We start from the raw sequence: 20900 nt of genomic DNA on the forward strand, positions 1-20900 counted from the left end.
GCCTTCGTCACGCTGTTCAGGTTGCCTAGCAACCATGATACTAACCACGAGAAACGTTTCATACAGCTTTGTGTGACAGAAATGAAGGAGAAAAATGTTTTTTTGCTCATTCATTTTTGTCATGACATCACTTTGATTAGTTGAGTATCTGAGGCTGAGACCACAGGACTGTAAAACATGACTGTTGTTGGTCTTCATTTCTGTGCTGAACAGTCATTTTAAGATTAGCTAGTAAATAACAATTAGCTAATGTTGTTCATGAGACTAAAATCATCTCACTGTGGTAATGTAAATATAATATGGCCAATATTATATGTATTGTCAGATTAGTATGATATATATATCTATATATATATCTATATATATATCTATATATCTATATATATATCTATATATCTATATATCTCTCTCTCTCTCTCTCTCTATATATATATATATATATATATATATATATATATATAAAATTTTATATTTCCTATCACCTTAAATCTTCAGTCAAAGACAAGTATCTTTGACAGTGTATATACAGATGTGTTATACATAAGAGACAAATATTGTTCTCTTAATATGTTCGCATTATTACATTTAGCTTGCTTACATATATGTGTAAAAAGAAAATGTACAAGCTGTGATAACTGTTTCTGATAGAATGAAGAGTAGACTGATATATGAAATATTCCTTTATTGGGTGAGAAAATCAGACCATGTCATAACTGCTTTAAGTCACACAGAATAGATATCAGAGCCTTAAACAGGCTGACGTCTGCTAAATGGGTCAAACTGGGCAGAAAGTCTACAAACACATAACATCCTTATAGAATATGATGTAACACTATAGATCAACTTACCTCAGAATATATAAAGCATATAAACAGTTACAGCAATATGATGCAACAAACACAGCAGTGCTACTGATCCAAAATACTCAAAGCTTCATAGAACTGAAACAAACATTTATTTTAGCTCCATTCTGCTGCTGATACAGACTTTAGGTTTCTGAACATTAAACTTGTTGCTGCCTTTCATAGTGTGTAACTTGAAGGCCCTGAGTACTTTCTCCCACACTGGAAACACTGGGATGATAAAATTATTTGAACATTACCTAATAAGACTGATTCAGGACAGACAATTAGTTATGTTAAACTTTCCTAGCAGTCCTTCACAAACAGGGAACAGTCTGTCTATTCTCTCCATCTGTCAGCTGCTGCTGGCTCTTCCTCCTCCTCTTCCTCACACACTGCTGAGTTTGTCCTGGTGGATCATCAGGGGTGCAAAGCCTCACAGATGATGTGCAGCAGTGGGTCCCTCAGTCTGTCCTCACTCTGGACACTTGCAGTTGTCACACATGGAAATCAAATGTGTGATAAGCTGCAGGATTCAAACAAGTGTAACTTATAAACACATGTTCAGACTTTTATTCCACAATCAGAAAGAAAAAGAGAGAGAGTGCAGGACAGACAGACAGGTGACAGTCTCAGGTGTACACACTGCTACAAACAAGAGGATTTAGTGTTTGTGTTATTACGAGTGCTAAACAAGAAGAGTCCCAGATGGTACAGTGGACACACGTGTGACTGCTGTGATTAAAGCATCTTTCTTTCAGCTTAAGGAGTGAACCGTCAGCTCGTTCAAACACACGTTAAAGTCTGTTTGGCTCGACACCACCGAACAGAGGCAGCAATATAACATAGCTAACATTAACAGTGCAGTGAATCCTGCTTGTGCCGTGATATTCAGGACTGCAAACCGAGCAGCATCACTGACTTTCAGCCTGTTGTGTTTGTGGATATATGACTGACTTTAATTATCCATGAAATCATCACATTCTCTGTAAGATTAAGGTCAACTATATATATATATATATATATATATATATATATTGGCTTTAAAACCAAGTTAACGCTGAAAGTACAAACATCACTAATGTCACATAACTTTGCCGACATGTGGCCAACAGTAATGTTTTAATGTTCTTTGTTATTAAACATTCGCACATAAGTAAGTGACATCATATTCAGTACTTACTTTTGACAGTTCACTCTTCTTCTGCCGTCTGCCGTATTTTTCGGTAAAATTATCCACACCCACCGCTGCGCTATGAATTGTGGGATATATGGGACCACGAAGCGTGCACCGGACTGTCGCTACCATTGACTGTAGCTACCCGATCCATACCGGAAACCCGATCGGTTCCCCGCATGCGCAAATCTTAGGTCACTTCCTCTCTTTGCCAACATTGCGACATTCAATATATTTGAATGATACGGTTAGCGCCCAGTTAGCACCTAGTATTTCTCAACAGCTCTGCCTCCTTTTCGACTACGGGGACATTTAAACAATGGATAATCCGTATACAAACAAATGCATGCTTTTCTCCTCAACACAGAGCGTTCCCCGATTGAACAACAGCGCCGTAAAATAAGAAAAATGGCGCCTAATTAATAATACAGACTTTGTAATATGTCACGTGAAGATTCATCAGCCAGATGAAGTGTTCACTGACAATTGACAGTGATAGCGGACATCATCATCACTATTCCAATCAATCCTCTCCACACAGACAAGCATAAACACACTCGACTATCACTAAATCAAATTTAACACACGTTTTGTAATGACGCTAATTCAGTTTACAATAGGGCTCATTCGCTCAGTCAGCAGGGGGCAGTATCCTCGTACACTGAGGAATAAACTGCCATTAAATGAACAGAAGAAGAAGAAGAAAACATCTGCGCATGCGCGGTACGGATCGGGAGTCCTGATCCGTAACTATCTTTTTATTTTTCGTTTTTGTCTACATTATATTGAAATGTTTCATTATTGGAAACATTTTAAGAGATTATTATTCTTAACATCTTAACAGATACTCTGACCCATAACTATCGTAAAATGCTTCAACCGGAAGTAGACACCTTTTGCGCATGCTGGGTATCAATCGGGTTTCCGGTACAGATCGGGTAGTGACACGGACCACGCTTGATATTTGGGGAAATCGACGGCGCATTTGGAGTACACTTTGAATTGGGACAGCCGTCGTCGCGTGGCGGTGACGTAATCGCACTCAAAATGCATACTTCAAGCGTGCGGTCTCTGAATTGGGACACAGCCTCAGATGGCTGAATTACCTCTTCAGTGTGCCGTCAAGGTTGGCAAAGGCCTGGTAACAAGCCATTAATCTGACTCAGGTGTGTTGGAACAAGGATAGATCTAAAAGCTGCAGGACAGTAGCTCTCGAGGACTGGAGTTGGAGGCCCCTGCCATAATCTAATGGGCAGTGGTGGTTACATCGATCTTTCATGTATGGGTGAAATATATATTTTAAAATGTGAAATGGCATGTAAGGATCCTATTTTATAACTCTGAAATACATATCTAGATATTAATGTAGACTGAGAGTCATCCAGTCTTTACCAAATAAAGACATAGCTTGCACTGAAGATATACATGTAACCTTGTGTCTTATACTTACCTTGGCAGCCTTAGCAGAGCTAGTTGCTGTTGGCGGCTGCTTGGCAGCAGTAGGTGTAGTTGCCTTGGGTACAGGGCTTTTTTTATTGGCTGAAGCAGTGGTGGGGGAGGGGCGTTTGGCCGAGTTGGCCTCGCCATTTGTGGAGAGAGTGGATGGGCGTGATTTGGCAGAATCTGGTTTGGTGGAACCTGCATTAGGCTGGTGATTATGAAATTAAAGAAGCCAAAATAATAGTAAAAAAAGGAGGACAGCGCAGAAAAGAAAGGAAGAAAAAGAAAGACAGATAGAAAAAGAAAAAGCTGCAGTGAACTCAGCAATGACTGCAATGACAGCGTGATATAGCAGCCCAGCCAGCAACCATAGATAATCATAAAACAGGCCATAAATTATAAAACCGACTAAGCAATTTATAACCAGCTTAGAAAGGTCATGATTACTAAATAATGAAATTACAGGCCTCAAGTGAGATAAAATGAGCAGTAGCCCACAGCTGCATGTAATATGGAAATTCAATGTCAGACACTGGACAGATTCACAAACACGTCAGCTAGCATGCAGTTAGTGGACAGTGAGTTTCATTTGTGTAAGCTTATAATGTAGAAAGTTGTATGAAAACTCTCTGGCCTCGTGGCTTTAACGTAAACAGTTAGCTTAAATGCTACCTACTGGGAACATGTCAGTATGAAAGCGGTTTATTTGCCAGTTGGTCACTAAAGTTCTTTGGGTTTTTGTCTTTACTCCTAAATTTATACTCATTTACTCCAAAGGTGATAGTCTATTATGTATATAATTCTGTTCTGTATGTATACACTTGTTTCATTAACAGTAAAGCAGCTAAAACCGATTAATGAAACAGGTTCAATAGAGGGGAAACAATGAGACAACCTGAGGCAATACAAATGGTTTTACAGGTCAAGATATTTTTTGTCAAGAACATTTTTTTGTCACTACTAGCGTCAGTGTAACTATTACTAGTATGAGACAATAACTGGACCCTACCAAGGTAGCACAGAGTATCCAACTCCACCAGAATGGCACATCAATACATGCCAGTGCCAGAGGTTTACTGTGTCTAAAGAGCATAGAGGAGATTCCAGGAAACAGGCAGTTACTCTAGGAGAGCTGAAAAGGGTTGGTTCTTAAGCCAACATCAAAACCGGTATTTGATCCTTTGTCTAAGGAGGAATAGGACGAGCACTGCCAGAACTACAAAATGACCCCCAGGAGGCCACAGGTGTGAATGTTTCTGACCAAACAATCAGAAATACACTGGATGGCTCAAGGGCCTGACGTCCTCTAGTGGGCTGTATTACTGTTTGTCCATCCATCTATCCATCTTCTTCCGCTTATCCAGAGCCGGGTCGCAAGGGTAGCAGCCTAAGCAGAGAAGCCCAGACCTCTCTCTCCCCAGCCACCTCCTCCAGCTTGTCCAGGGGAACACCAAGTCCACCAGAGAGATATAATCTCTCAAGCGTGTCCTGGGTCCCAGTGGGTCATACCCAGAACACCTCACCCAGGAGGCATCCTTGTCAGATGCCCGAACCACCTCAACTGGCTCCTTTCGATGTGGAGGAGCAGTGGCTCTACTCTGAGACTCTCCCGGATGGCTGAACTTCTCACCCTATCTCTAAGGGAGAGATATTGCTGTCTGTAATATTCTTCAACATGTTGCTCAACATCAGTTTGGTGGTGGGTCAGTGATGCTCTGGGAAGGCATATCCATGAAGACAGGCACAGACCTCTACAGGCTGGGAAACAGCACCCTGGCAGCCATTAAGTATCTGGATGAAATCCTTGGACCCACTGCTGGTGAAGTGGGTCCTGGGTTCCTCCTGATGGACGACAATGCCAGGTCTCAAGTGGTAAGAGTATGCAAGCAGGAGAATTTATCCTGGAGAATAAAGGATGATTGACCCCAACGCTCACTTAACGTGAATCCAAAAGAACACCTCTGGGACATTAGGTTTCAGTCCCTTCGACACCGCCAGGTTACACCTCAGACTGTCCAGAAGCACAGTGATGCCCTGGTCCTGATCTGGGAGGAGATCCACCAGGATACCATCTCACTGGCAGCATGCACACAAGCACACGGGGGACATGCATACTACTGAGTACCATTTTGAGTTGCAGTGAAATTTCACACACATATATATATATATATATGTGCATATATATATGTGTGTGTGTGTGTGTGTGAAATTGCAACTCAAAATGGTTGTAATTGTGTGTGTGTGTGTGTGTGTGTGTGTGTGTGTGTGTGTGTGTGTGTGTGTGTGTGTGTGTGTGTGCACGTGTGTGTGTAATGTAGTCCTGTCAATCAGAAAATAAAACAATTATTCCAACTGGCGCACCTCAAACGCTATTCACACCAAGCTTAGGGTTACCACCTATGATGTCATGGGCCTCAGAAGGTAAAATACTGGTGTGACCAAGACTTAGGACAGACACACACAGACCTCCCCTAGCACACACACAAGAGATAAAGGAAATATGTTTCTGTGATTTCTGTGATCAGCTTCTGCAGCATTTGTAAGCAATTGTGTGTCTTGCTCAAGGACACTTCACAGGCTTTCGTTGCAACTGTGGGAGGTCAGACTTGTTATTATCGGGTGACTGCTTTTACCACGATGACTGTGCAGTTTGCGTGCTGGAAATGTGCGTAGATGACACTAATTATTCTCTTTATGTCTGTATGTGACCCACCTTGCTCTTGCTGTCAGGGCTCGCCAGGGTCTTGCTACCATTCCCTGTGGGAGACTTGGCCGTCCCTTTCACACCCTTCTCCTCCTTCTTCTCATCTTTGTTGGTCTTCTCCGGCTTGTCCACCTTTTCCGCCTTGTTGTTTTTCTCCGCGTTCATCTTCTCTAGCTTTTCCTCGTTTTTGATTATCTTCTCAGACTTCTGGTTCTTGTCTGGGCCGTAGTCCTTCTGCTGTTCTTCCTTCTTGTCAAAGTTGTCAATCTTGTCTGTTTTCCCAGACACGGTGTCTGTCTTCTCCTGCTTGTCTTTGTTGTCAGATTTAACTGCGAAAGAAAGAATGCTGTCATTAGCGTCAGACTATTTTAACAAACCCTGTTGCATAATGAGTAACGGGATGTGACTGGAGACAAAAGAGCCCACATATATAAATTCAAAATTGTAACAAAATTTTAATAAATGTCATCAAATATCAAGATTCTGTTCAACTTACAACATGATTTTGAAAGCTGCTTTGCAGTAAGCAAAAGGGGGATGTACATATTATGTGCAGTCTAGTTCATATTCTCAAAATCTCTATATCTCTAGCTTAAAAACAAAACAAAACAAAAAAAACGCCACTGCACTTTACAGGAAAGGCCAGAGTCATCTTTATTTTCTGAGGCGGCTGAAGTCCTTCAACATCTGTTGGACAATGCTCAGGATTTTCTGTGAGTCTGTTGTGGCCAGAGCTATCCTCTATGCTGTTGCATGCTGGGGCAGCAGGTTGAGGGTCGCAGATGCAAATAAACTGATCCGCAAGGCCAGTAATGTTGTGGGGATGGAGCTGGATTCCCTTAAGGTGGTGTCGGAGAGGCAAATGTTGTCCAAGATAAAGACAATGCAGGATAATACCTCCCACCCACTCCATGACGGGCTGGCTAGTCACAGGAGCACGTTCAGTGACAGACTGAGATTACCAAAAAGCACCACTGAATGACACAGGATATCATTCCTGCCTGTGGCCATCTCCCTGTACAGCTCCTCCATCTAACACACTGTAAACACTGCAATAGTTACATCCTTTTTGCACACACTCTTTTCTACTCAGTAATGTTGCTGTCAACATTCTTGACATTTATTTATAATCACCTCCGTCAATCCTTGATATTTATTATTTAGTGATTTGTATATATTGTTCTATTTCTTAAATTTCTTAAATCTGTAACATATTGTATTGTTAAATAGTCTTGTCTGTTTCTGTTATTGATATTTATACTGGAGCAACTGTAACCCACATAATTTCCTTAGAGATTAATAAAGTATGCTGATTCTGATTCTGATTTAAGATAAGTGCTATCTGAGCAGAAAGCATAAATCCGTTTTAACATTTTACTTTCTACAAGGTTAAATAAAAATCAGCCTCACAAATCAATCATCCAGGCATAATTTAAAACATTCTGTATGTTTTAAACCAGCGGTTCCCAACCTTTTTTGCACCACTGACCGGTTCGTTTATTGTATTTATGGTGGATAAATACAACAAAATAATACCAGTACTGGTACCAAAAAAAAGATTTATTCATAACACACGGGAAAAGACCCAGAGAAACGGAGTTAACGATAAAAAAAAACCCAGATAAAAACCCTGAAAACCATAAACTGAAAATCTCAACTCTCGTGGCCCGGTACCAAATGACTCACAGACGGGTACCGGTCTGTGGCCCGGGCGTTGGGGACCGCTGCTGAAAAAATAAATAAAATAAAAGACAAATGTAGTAATGAGTAAAAGAAACCAAAGCTGACTTATCCACCCATCCCGGATCTTCTCTGAGCTTTTTCTGGCACTAACAATGTGCACTCATTATTTGTTAAATGGCCCTCGTCATATCCGTGTAAGCAAAGGCCATCTGAGGCTATGAAGAAACCATGTCTGTGAAATGATAAAGATTATTCTGTCCTGTGAAATGTGAGAATATACAGTGACATACAAACAGGACCAAGCTTGAGCACAAACTTTAATCCAGTGTGGCACCTAAATGATGACACAGTGCTAATGTTGAAGGTTGTGTTCACCAACAAAACCCATCACATCAAATGATCTTCTGGTTGCAACTGCACTTTTGTTATTTATAGATTTGAATCTCCACATGGAAGGTTTTATGTAGGTCGAGACAGCAGATGATTCTGGGTCTGGCTGGTAAACAGGACAGCACCATCTATTTTGTTGCACTGCCTTATGTAAGAGCTTGCAATGGTGAGGCTGTATCCTCACAATAATCCATGTCAGAGGGGTCAAACCCTATCCAACCCTGAACCCTTTTTAAGAGTCGATCTGTCATCTTTTTTATGAACTAGATGACTTATATCTCTCTTATGATTCATCTATAATTAGATTTTATTTGTCTTTATTTGTATTGTACTGTTACAAAATATCTAAACCGTTTCTTTTAAGAAACACCATCTATCATTAAATGCTTAATAACTACAAAGTGCAGAGTACTCTAACAGATTGGAGAATAAAACTAAAGCAAACACAAAATGAGGTTCCAGCAGGAAGGTTTTAAAGCTGCATTTGCAAGTGAAATTAATAGGTTGTTAGTCTCGATTTAAAGGTCTCGATGGTGATCTTAATAAATTATTCCACAACAGCAGAGCTCTACCACCAACTGAGTCCTTAATAATCTGGGAGATACTTAAATAGCTTGCGCCCTGTGATCTGAGTTATGGTGGAACATGGAGACCAAAAAAATGATCTTCAACGACGGTGAAAGGAGGGCTGTGTTATGGGCCCCGTTCTTCCGTATCTGGTTAACATCTCTGAGGATGATATGGCAATCACGGAGTGTATTTTTCTAATACATTTTTGTAATCATTCATCAATAGACTATCTTCAGCACCTCTCCCAAGAGTAAAAATCCTCAAATTAAATGTGGCGTGTTTTTCTCACTACGAGAATGACAGAATGACATCATGAAGAACAAAGAGTACAAAAAACACCTGAAGTTTGGCCTACAGGGATACTTCTACAAAAAATTTCCACATTATTTGAAACTTTAAACATGCCACTGTAATAATACTCGTGTTTACATAAATTCCAGTGTTTTTCAGTGTGTGACATGGTTATGAAGAACCTTTGGCGGTAATAACTGATCCACAGAGGAAAAAGGACAATAAAGTGAAAGAAAGAAAGTAAACAGGGATACATGAGGAGAGCAGAGGGGAATATTTAATGAGGTCGATGGGGTTAAGGACACAGCCGGCGGGGCTGAGGGCTGGGAGCAGAAAACGACAGAGGCCTTTTGTTGCCATGAAGACACATCTTATGTAACTGTGACAGTGGAAAGGCCTGGCTGTGCTGTACCCTAATGCCTCCCCCCCTCTTGCCCCCTGTTTACTGTGCGATAACTGCTCTTCCTCCTTTCAACCGATGGCAGCTTGCTGCTGCTGTGCTTTCTCCAACAATCAAGCAGCATCTACAGCTGCCATGAAAAAAGATCCATTTTCTTATGCTGCTCTTAACTGGAGCTGCAAACTAGCCTGCAGTAGAGATCAAATCAGGCACAAGCAGTAATGAGCACGGAAAGTTGCCACATGGATGGCTCACGTGTGCCGGTAAGGTGCCACAGTATGTTCAGCATTCAGTGCTACTGTCCTATTTATCCTGCTGCTTCTCTCTTTTTACTGGTTGTCTGCCCCAGTGATTTATTTTGTGGTGGTTTATCAAACTGTAAATTAAGTCACTTCCTGCCCTGGAAGGTTAAGCTAATGTTAATGCAAACTCATAACTTGCTGCAGTGGCTTCTTAAAGAGGCCTTCTTTGTTAAATTAATTTTAATGGCCTTGATGGCCGAGATTTATTGCAGAGCTTTGTCTGATTTTGGTGAAAATAAGTCAATATTATCCATTTCATTCAAATAGCAGCAAACAAACTAAAAGGAGAATTTGATGACAGAAGAAATGAGGCATCCTGACGTCTTCAGCTGCAGTGAACAGCAAAGGTCCATAAAATGTGTCTCTTATTCCAAACAATATTACTCAGCGTCTTTTTTAGTCTTTCGATAAAGGCAGAAATCAACACTGAGTGTTATAGAAACTTCTCACAGACAGTGAAATCCAGCCAGTGCAAAAGAATACTGAGTTGGCAGCACACTTCATTAACACGCTCCAGTTTGATCAATTAGATCAAAATCAGTGGAGCAGAGGCACACATACTGTCCTTTTCATGCCACACATTCCTTTTCTGTGGTGCCTGCGTTTAGCCACAATAGAACTTTACTAGTGATAGTTCAGCAATACGAAGCACAAGATTCAGCGACAAGCTTTCTGTGGCTTTAAATAACCTTCTTAAATTCTTCTTCATACAAGCCTAGAGACTGGTTTGTGATATCCTGGTAACCAAAGTGTGTAGTCCACAACCAGGTGGCAAGTGGTTGTGGGAGGTATAGCATGTGCAACCACACTGGCTTACTTAAAACAAATGCTGGTCACACAGCTGGTGACCAGCACAAGGAGGAGGTGCCAGGCTGTGGCTGCATAATGTTCTTCCACGTGCTACTGAGGCCCCCCTCGTTAAATGAATCAATTGTTGCCAATACATCCTCTTTCTTCAAACTTCAATCATCCAATTAAGTAAACGAAACAATGGCACTGGCAGACAAGCTTGAGTTTTTCATGGGTGCGACCCAAATACTCAACTCTGGTCCTCAACCCATAAAAAGGGGAAACAAACAGGCTTTTCAATGATATAAAATTTAGTGCCTGAAGCATTGTTGCAAGAAATAAACACAAATGTCCTCATTTTTTCGCCTCTATAGACTATGGGCTTCTATGGACAAAACAGATTTCCCCAGAAAAAGTTGATCTGCCTCGCAATTGAAGCCCCAGTCTTCACATGTGAAAAATACATCCGGACACTCATCAACCAATGTGCAAGATCATATCTGTTAGACAGTCATCAAATGAGATGAAACCCAATGATGAAGAAAACCCATTCCCCCTCACTGAATTGTCTTATTACATCTCAAACTAGAGGAGGAGATGACAATTAAAAGAGGCTTAACCTTAGAAATAATGAAAATGAATTACATCCAGAATAAATTTGAATCCCCTTGGAGGAAAATATCCTTTGGCCAGACAGCCTTCACAGTAGGATTAGCCTTGTTTTCGATCCAGCTACTCTTACAAATATATTATTGCCATCGCTATCTTGTCTTTGTAGGTAGTCTTGACTGTATGTAACCTTGCTAAACAGCAAGCTTGGTCTGCTGTCATTGGTGTTGCCATTTGTCTTTTATTTCTCTAGTGAACAGAGGTTGCCCGAGGGTCACTGACCAGTCTCTATGCCTGTGTGACTGAGACCTATTGAACGTTTACCTTTAACTGTTCAGCTGAGTTTACTAGTTATATGTTACTTGAATTATCCCTTAGTGAATGTGAAAAAAGTGGTATATATATATATATATATATATATATATATATATACATATATATACATATATATATATAGCCATAGCAGCTGGATAGCGTAGTGGTTAGACTACACGCCTTAGGAACAGAGGATCGCAAGTTTGGATGAGGGACCTATGGATTCTTCGATACCCAACATCCACAATGACGGCGAAACAACTAGTAGCTCAGTGTTCCAACATTCGAAAGAAGGGACTGCTCTCACAGCTAGAGATTGACGAGGTACAACACAAATGCTACGGCAAGGAGGAGTCAGGACGCCAGGTCAGGGGGGCGATATCATCACCCCCACCCGAGATTGGGTACATAGCCCCAAGTGCGATAGGAGAAGGATCGTTGAGTGCGAGAGGAACTGACCTGAAAAATAGGATCATGGCCAAGCTTGAAACCTGGATCCCCCGTAGCCGGTTACCAAGATTACGTGAAGTACCCTCAGAAGGTCTGCTAGATGATGTTAATGCAGCACTACGGGCAATACCTACAACCACGATTACCGACACTAACAAGCTGATCTACAATACGGCAGCAGTGATCAGTGAGATGCTTGGCTACAAGTTGAACAGCCACAAGGGGCAGTACCCTCCATGGAGAAGGAGGCTAGAGGGCAAGATCAAAGTAGCACGGAGGGAGGTTAGCCAACTAACGGAGTTGCAGAAAGGTGCGACAAATAAGGTGCCTAAGAAATACAGCAAGCTGTCCATACCTGAGGCCTTGGAAACTGCCAAGCAGAGACTCACAGCCTTGGCCAGCCGCTTGAGGAGGTACACCAGAGAGATAGAAGGCAGGAGAATAAACCAGCTGTTCTCCACAGAACCAGCAAAGGTGTACTCTCAGTGGCAAGGGAACAATAAGAGGACAGCACCACCAAGGCTGGAGACGGAGCAATACTGGAAGAGCATATGGGAGAAGGATGCAACCCATAACGGCAATGCTCAGTGGCTAGAGGATCTGAGGGCAGACCACAGCGACCTCCCTGAACAGGGTCCAGTAACCATCACAGTGGCAGATATCCAAGAAAGGGTCTCCAGTATGAAGAGTTGGACAGCACCAGGGCCCGACATGGTTCACGCCTACTGGCTGAAGAAGCTGACTGCACTCCACGAGCGTCTGGCAGCACAAATGAACCAGCTGCTAGTTAACGAGAGACACCCGGAATGGCTAACTGAAGGCCGGACGGTCCTGATCCCCAAGGACCCCAAGAAGGGACCGGTCCCCTCCAACTACCGACCAATAACCTGCCTCAGTACTACATGGAAGCTCCTGTCAGGCATCATATCGGCTAAGATGAACAGGCACATGGGTCAATACATGAGCGGGACACAGAAAGGAATTGGCAAGAATACCAGAGGCGCAAAACACCAGCTACTGGTAGACAGAACAATCAGCCGAGACTGCAAGACCAGACTGACCAACCTGTGCACTGCCTGGATTGATTACAAGAAGGCCTATGACTCAATGCCCCACAGCTGGATACTGGAATGCCTAGAATTGTACAAGATCAATGGGACCCTAAGAGCCTTCATCAGGAACTCAATGGGGATGTGGCGTACAACACTAGAGGCCAACTCCAAGCCCATAGCACAAGTCACCATCAAGTGCGGGATCTACCAAGGAGATGCTCTGTCCCCACTGCTGTTCTGCATAGGCCTGAACCCCCTCAGTGAGATCATTAACAAGACTGGCTACGGATACCGACTACGGAACGGAGCAGTTGTCAGCCACCTCCTATACATGGATGACATCAAGCTGTATGCCAAGAGTGAACGAGACATCGATTCACTGATCCACACTACCAGGCTATACAGCAATGACATTGGAATGTCATTCGGACTGGAGAAGTGTAGTCGGATGGTATCAAAGAGAGGGAAGGTAGTCAGAACTGAGGGGATTGAACTACCAGAAGGCAACATTGCAGACATAGAGGACAGTTACAAGTACCTGGGGATCCCGCAGGCAAATGGGAACCATGAAGAGGCCGCTAGAAAGGCTGCAACCACCAAGTACCTGCAGAGGGTCAGGCAAGTCCTGAGGAGTCAGCTGAATGGTAAGAACAAGATCCGGGCCATCAACACGTACGCCCTGCCCGTGATCAGGTACCCTGCTGGGGTAATAGGCTGGCCAAAGGAGGAGATAGAAGCAGCAATATCAGGAAGAAGGAACACGAGAAGCTGGAGAAATACCAAGGGCTCAGAGAAGAGCTCGAGAGGATGTGGAGGGTGAAGGTAACGGTGGTCCCCGTGGTAATCGGAGCACTAGGTGCGGTGACTCTAGGCGAGTGGCTCCAGCAGATCCCGGGAATAACATCGGAGATCTCTGTCCAGAAGAGCGCAGTCCTGGGAACAGCTAAGATACTGCGCAGGACCCTCAAGCTCCCAGGCCTCTGGTAGAGGACCCGAGCTTGAAGGATAAACCGCCCGCAGGGGCGTGCTGGGTGTTTTATATATATATATGTCATCTGACCTACATGCTGTAAGTATTAAATGTGCTAGAAAGGTGTTCTTGTGGGAGGCGAACCCAAGGAGCCTTTTATGTGGAAAGTGGTGGCAAAGAGGATCTGTGCTGTCTCAGCAATAACACACAGGTATGTAGAAACCTGTGTGTTATCCATTTTATATCTGCTTTTAGGACCTCAGATTGCTAGTGTTTGTTGGCTGGACTGCATTGTGGTGATATATGTGTTTGTAGATCACAGCATACAATTTGCTGACTAAAATGTCAAATACAGAGAACAAAGGATACCATCAAAATTATTCTTTAGTTACTCAGTGAAACTCAGAGAAACTCAACAACATGGACCGCAGACACATCAGGACTGCTCTATGGTTTCCACTATATTTCATACCCTGATTAATAAACTGGTGGTTCTATTGCTCGGTTTTCACGGTCACATTACTGCACCCTGGCACACCAGCAATATGACTCATCCAACATGAACAAGTCAGATCGTCCATACCATCATACCATGCTACAGCTGCTAGCAACCAACTGCACATGCTGGTGTCTGTAAGTAAAACAGAGAGAGAAAGAAACAGCTGACTGCTGTGTAAATCAGAACATGGCCATACTACTCACTGTCATTCCCCTCTACGGTGCATACCTCCACCTGTCCAGGCTCTCTTCCTCCTGCTCCCTGCTCACAGTACAGATCACAATGAAGTCTACAAACTCCAAACATCATTGTACACGGAGACTCCTGCCTGACCTCATCTGTCAACCTGTCCAACAAGAATGAGCTCAAAACATGTCCCCACCAATATCCAGTGATTATTGAATTGTCCCCACCAATAATTTGATCTCTTCGAGTAAAGAAAAACAAACCCGATAAAAATAAAAAAATAAAATCTGTCAACGTCTCATTCACCCAGCGGTGCAGAAAGAGTTAAATTACGTTCTCTACTGGAGTCCTACGTCATGTGACAAATATGGCCAATGTGATTGGCTGTGCCTTTCAGGGAGCTCTGTTTAGTTTTAGCAGCAGCAAGTCTGCGCTGCGAGGACCTGCAAGGAGGAGAGGAGGATGGCAGCAAAAAGGAAGAACCTGGATATAAGAAAGTATTTTTCAAAGAAACCTGCAAGTTACTTAAAGTCAAGTTAACTCGTAAAATGTGTCCGTCTTAGTAACGTTACAGGCTATGCTAGGCTTTGGCCCACATCGGTCTAAAATTGTATGTAACCATGAATAACGTGTTTTGGAAACTAACTGCACAACATGCAGCACTATTAGTTCTCTCAGTCTCAGAGCAGCATTTTGATTGAAACTGTCAGAGAAAACGGCAGCTTCGAGCAGCCAGGATATTAGTTTACAGAGGCTGTTAAAAATATATGTCTAACGTTAAAATGTTGGTGACACAATAATTCCATCCTAATGGTAGTGACATATTCATAGGGTTAATTTTTGAGACAAAATATCATGAGGTAGTCATGATTTTGCAAATATTCCACCTTGTAGTGCAGTTTGCACAAATTGTTTAAAAATGCACTCACCCTACAAACATTACTGATGAGTCAAGATCTGCACAAAGTGACAGAAACACTGAAGCAGCTGCACATTTTATTCTTATTGTCATGTTTGTCCTATTTGTCAGGTGACAGAAGAACCAACACAAAGCTCAGAGAGTAATGGTGATGCAAGATCACAGGTGAAATTGGATGATGACTTGATGGTTCATGACTGTATTTGAAGCTCATGTGTGACTGCATGTATTTGGAATGTCTCACTGTTATTGATCAGGTGACAGAGGCAGCTCTGCCATGTTGTAGCTCAGAGGTGAAGAGCCGAGGTCACAGGTGACTGACTGATGATTTGGTGCTATAGATTAACTAGTATTTATTATCATGACAATTGTTAGGCTGCTGATGTAAATTGATTCATTAGTGTATATTTGACAAAGAATCTGAATTGACATGTCTCACTTTTTATATGGCACGAATCAATGTGTTATTTTATCCGGTGGCAATATGTCTTAGTGCAGTCAGAGGGGAAGAGCCAGGGCCAAAGGTGAGGCACATCACGCACATAATAATAATTTTAATCTGAGGATAAAACGCAGGTACTGAGGCTAAAAGAAGCTTTAGTGCTCTCAGAAGACTAAAAAGATGGCTAAGGTCAACAATGACTCAAATGAGATTAAACAATGCTGCTGTGTGTCCACCAGGAGAGCCTGGACAGTATAGATGCAAAACCAATATGCCAGCAGTTTATCTCAGTTAACGAGAGGAGCAGGCATGTGTTTGGCTGCTTCACATAGTGGACATTGGGTTGTTGTGTGGGGCACCAGTAGTATTAATGTCTGTTGCTGTAACAGTAGTTCATGTTTAGAATAAAAAATCCCAGCTCACTGATTTGATTGGAGCAGTAGTGCCTAAAATGTTGCATACTTTTGCTGAGAGATCTTTTGTGGTAATCTTAGATGAGTAGCCAGCAGGTCATTCAGTGTTCCCTTAGTGCTAATGTATCAGAGATGTTGGTGTATTATAACTGAAGTAATGTTGTTAAGTCCTTAAAGTCATATTCTTTTATTGTCATGACTGTATTTGAAGCTATTTTTATTTTTGTACGATACCTGATTTATATGGAATATGGCTGAAGTAAACTAAAGTCTAAAATACTTAGTCATTTGTTTAATAGTAATTTAACATTATAAAATTGACGTATAATTATATGTCATAATTATATAATTCATTATATAATTATGAATTGTAATTTTAAATGGTTTAAAAGCATGTAGAATAGCATATGTAGGCAAGTATATTTCTCCTTTTGTTATCAAGAAGCAACGACAAAAAGGAAAAAAAAAAAAGAGAAACGGGGCAGGTTCGGTTGTTGACTCATCCGTCCCCACCAATGCCAAAACCAAATCTACGCCCTTGGCTCAAAGTAGATACCTAATGTCATACCCTCCCCACCATGACCCATCACCAGTCTCTTACTTCACCACCCTCACATACTTCTTTACTGCTCCTGACTTCCTCATATAGTACTAGTTTTTTTTCTGTTGGACAAATTATAAAATTTAATGTTGAATTTAAAATAATTAAAACAATGAATAACACTAGATATTACATTTAATACTTAATTGAGCTGCAGTTAACAGATATTGTAGCAAACTAACAATTTAGTAAATTGTGTTTATGAAATTTTGTAAATTGTAAATGAAGGTGGAATAAATCAGAGCTTTGTTTCACTCCTTTCACTGGCTTTGTGGCTACACTGAAGCACAATACAAATTGTTTAGACTTATGAAAGATGACGGTTTGGGTTAAATATATGCTGTTCACATCATTAACCCTGCAAATTAAAAAGCACTTAAGTATAATGTGCCTCATTGGTTTTAGCCTCACTGTTACAAAAAGCAACTTTGTAACATTTGTGGTTATAACTCTTAGCATTTAGCAAAACGTATTCAGCTAGCAAAATTAAACTAACAAAACATGACCAGAAGATGCCATTTCCAGCTTTTCTGACAACAAACAAACCAGGAAGTAAAGTACTTATTTTATGTAAAAACTGTTTTGCTGATTTATTTGATTGTGTTCTGACCTCCAGTTAAAAAACAAAAACCATGATCTGTTTTGGGCTACAGATGAACCAGCTGCTTTTTAACGTTAGTTTGCTGTTATTAACGGGAACCAGTGATACTACCAAATTTAGCAGAGTCCAAAAAGAGCATTGAGTGCCTAGTTCAAGCACAAAACACCTATATAAGTACCAGTCTCAGTCCTTTGAATGAGCTCTAAAAACCACAGGCAGCTGCTGTAAGCTGTGTCTTGTTTGAGAGTCCAAGCACATAACGAAGCTTTTGATGCCATCAGCTGAAAGACGTGTCTTAAATGAAAGCTGCCGTTAGCTGAGCCTAACTGTTCTTAATATCTGCTTATTTTCAGTCTGTGTCGTGTAAGCTCAAGATTTGAGCCTTGCACTTGTCTGCCCCCTCCCTTCACAGTTGTGTACTTTGTTGTGCGTGTGGTACGTGTAGCTGTGAGTCCCTTCTGTGCTGAATGAAGACAGCACCTTAAGTTGCAGACATGCTGTCTGTTGTGAGTGTGTCTGTGTGGGTGTGTGCCTTTAGAATCTCAAAGATTCACGTCAGTGGAAGCTGTTCACCTACACACACATACTGTGTGTATGAACAAATATGCACACACACAATTCTAGAAATAGCCGCTCTATATTTGAATGAGTACAGTCAGTGTCAATGTCTAATCAATGTTCCAGCTTTCTGTCAACTGCAGGCTGCAAAACAAAACAACACACTGAATGGATGGATTAAACAGTTAGAGGCATGCAGTTATTCTAAAAGTAAACCAGCAGAAGCCATTACAATAAGAGCAAATGGTACATATTAAATAATCTCAGATTGGGTCTATTCAGCCTATTCTTTTATGTTTTGTCACACAAACACTTCCAATGACTGATACTCACATTAAACATGGACACAGTTTCAAATAATGAGGTCAGTACAAGTAATCTCTGCGAGCAACTGGATCAGGCTAGACTGCACTAAACACTATGTTTCAGGCAGTTTTTCCTACTCTTGCATCTGTATGACATCAGTGACAGCGAATATCCTTAGAAGGTCATTGCAGGAAAACAACTCTGGCTGATCAAACCTTTCACGTAGGGCAGCTAATCAAAAATAAGCCTTCAAGTAAACTAAGGCCCTGACTGAGATAAACGAAGATTATTTTCAACTATATATCATGCAAAGCTACTTTAGTAGTCTTAAAATAAAGGTATGGTGCAAAAAGTGAGCAGAGCAGGGCCTCTCTACTCAGTCTCGGAACATTAAATGGACTGACTCCTCATAGCGCTTTTCTACTCAACTCAAAGCGCCACGTTCACCCATTCATACCCATTCACACAAGCACTTTCTTCTATGCTTTTTAAATACTTTCTACCTAACACTCACACACATTCACACTCTGATGGATCCTTCAGAGAGCAATTTGGGGCATGCATACAGGGGGAGCCAGGGACCAAACCACCAACCTTCTGATCAGTAGATGACCTGCTCTACCTCCTGAGCTACAGCCACCCTGCAATGATGATGAAACAAAAGCATGGGAAGAGAACAGGCAGAAGATTATGGCAGAACACTGTTATAGATGATTTGTTGTTATAGATAAAAGGCTATAAAAAAGAGTTCTCCCATAATCCTCTGCCTGTTCTCTTCACATGCTTTTGTTTCACCATCGGTCTCAACCTGTGAAAATGTCCTTTGAATATCTCTAGGCACTCATAAAAGAATTCTGCACCATGATCTATGTTAGACACTCATCAGATAAGATGAAACACGATAAAGATGTGATGTTATTTCCCAGACTGATTTATCTTATTCCATCACCTGTTAGGAGAAGATGTCAATTAAAAGAGACTCAACCTTTTACGTTTTTTTATAGTACGAGTCCCCTGGAGGAGAACGTCTATTGGCCAGACAGCTTTCAATGTAACACTGACCTGGTTATGGATCATACCTCTACTTCAAATACAACATCGTAATTCTTCCTCCCCCTTTGCAAGAAATCTTATAACCTGGTTAAACAGCTCTTGTCTGCTGTCATTTCCTTTATTCTTTGTCATTCTGTCCACATTATTTTCAGTGTGTTTACTAGCCATGCAACTTAGCTATACATTGATTCCAAACTTAAGTTAGTGGCCGTGTAAGATAACCCTCTCATACCTTTATTACATTACTTTATTACACATTACTCCACATATTGACATGTGCAACTGCCATACACTCCTTTCAACTCAGCTCATTAACTTGATTAACTGCTATCATAAACTAGAATGACACTAGATGTACGCTGTGGATAAAAACTGGCTTCTGTGAAAACTGAAACTGATATGGCAGCCTAATAAAGAAATAAAGCCTCTTACTGAAATTTAAAATGCATCTCTTTTCACTCTGGCTTATTGTCTGAAAGGAAGCCACAGCAGACAGCTAAATTTAGCCAAATGTAATTGTGCTGTAATGATATGTGGTCAGTTGAAGTGCAGAGGAAGGAAGGGCAAAGAAAGATCTGCTGCTACTCACGAATTTAGGTGTATAATGTTAATGCTCCAGTGACATAAGGAAGATTTTAAATTTAATTGAAGATAATAAACTCTCCTGGCAAGGCAAAACCCTCTACACATTTAGTCTTCATGGTTTTGATTTTGCTAGTGTGGGATGCCCCTCAATATACAATGTGGCTATGGGTTGAAGTAACACTATTAATTTAACTACCTTGGGCTGCTCCAACAAGTTTGCAATGTCCATCTTACCAAATGCATATACATTTTTGTGAAAGCAGTGGGCGTAGCTACTACTACTACATTGTCACAGTTTTTCAAGAATGCAAGTACACAGCATGGAAATAAATAAAGCCAATGCAGAAGTGCCTAAAACTTAAATTTTTGTATAGAAGCCTGTGGCCTTAGTAAGCTAATGACTTTGTGGGTTTAGTCACTAGTTTCAAGTCAACATTAACAGGAGTCACAATGAGGATACAACAGGATGTGCTCACTGGCAAACGGCTTGCGTTTGTTACCCAAGCCATTAGAAAATGAGCATGCAGGGTCACTAGGTCTCACAGTGAGATCTACCATTGATGGACTTTTTAAAGACAGAGCCATTTGATGGCTGCGATAGTCTTTGCTTCGCATGTTTCTACTTTTCTGTTTGCACAGCAGCATCTAATCTCACTATGTCACACAGAAGCATTCTTGCGCGCATGGCATTCTTTTTTATTGGTTAATAGTATTTGGGAAACACTATTAACCAAAACACTGGATTATATTAAG

General features: G+C 41.4%; 1 protein-coding gene across 6 annotated transcripts in view; it reads right to left on the reverse strand.

The window, feature by feature from the left end:
• Nucleotides 1-20900, reverse strand: part of LOC146688358 (uncharacterized) — a 126124-nt gene that overhangs the window by 22980 nt on the left and 82244 nt on the right. For 5 of the 6 annotated variants that reach the window (XM_085438104.1, XM_085438108.1, XM_085438105.1 and 2 more), the window contains 2 exons: nt 6173-6492; nt 3470-3667 (listed from right to left, as the gene is read on the reverse strand). In XM_085438104.1, the coding sequence (XP_085294230.1) occupies nt 3470-3667; nt 6173-6492 (518 nt within the window). The remainder of the gene's footprint in view (nt 1-3469; nt 3668-6172; nt 6493-20900) is intronic. The other variant, XM_085438106.1, reaches the window with a different exon arrangement.

The sequence above is a fragment of the Copadichromis virginalis genome, linkage group LG18 (assembly GCF_057382275.1).
Source record: "Copadichromis virginalis isolate Kocher_CV1m ecotype Utaka linkage group LG18, C_Virginalis_male_GT1.1, whole genome shotgun sequence".
NCBI classification, from domain to species: domain Eukaryota; kingdom Metazoa; phylum Chordata; class Actinopteri; order Cichliformes; family Cichlidae; genus Copadichromis; species Copadichromis virginalis.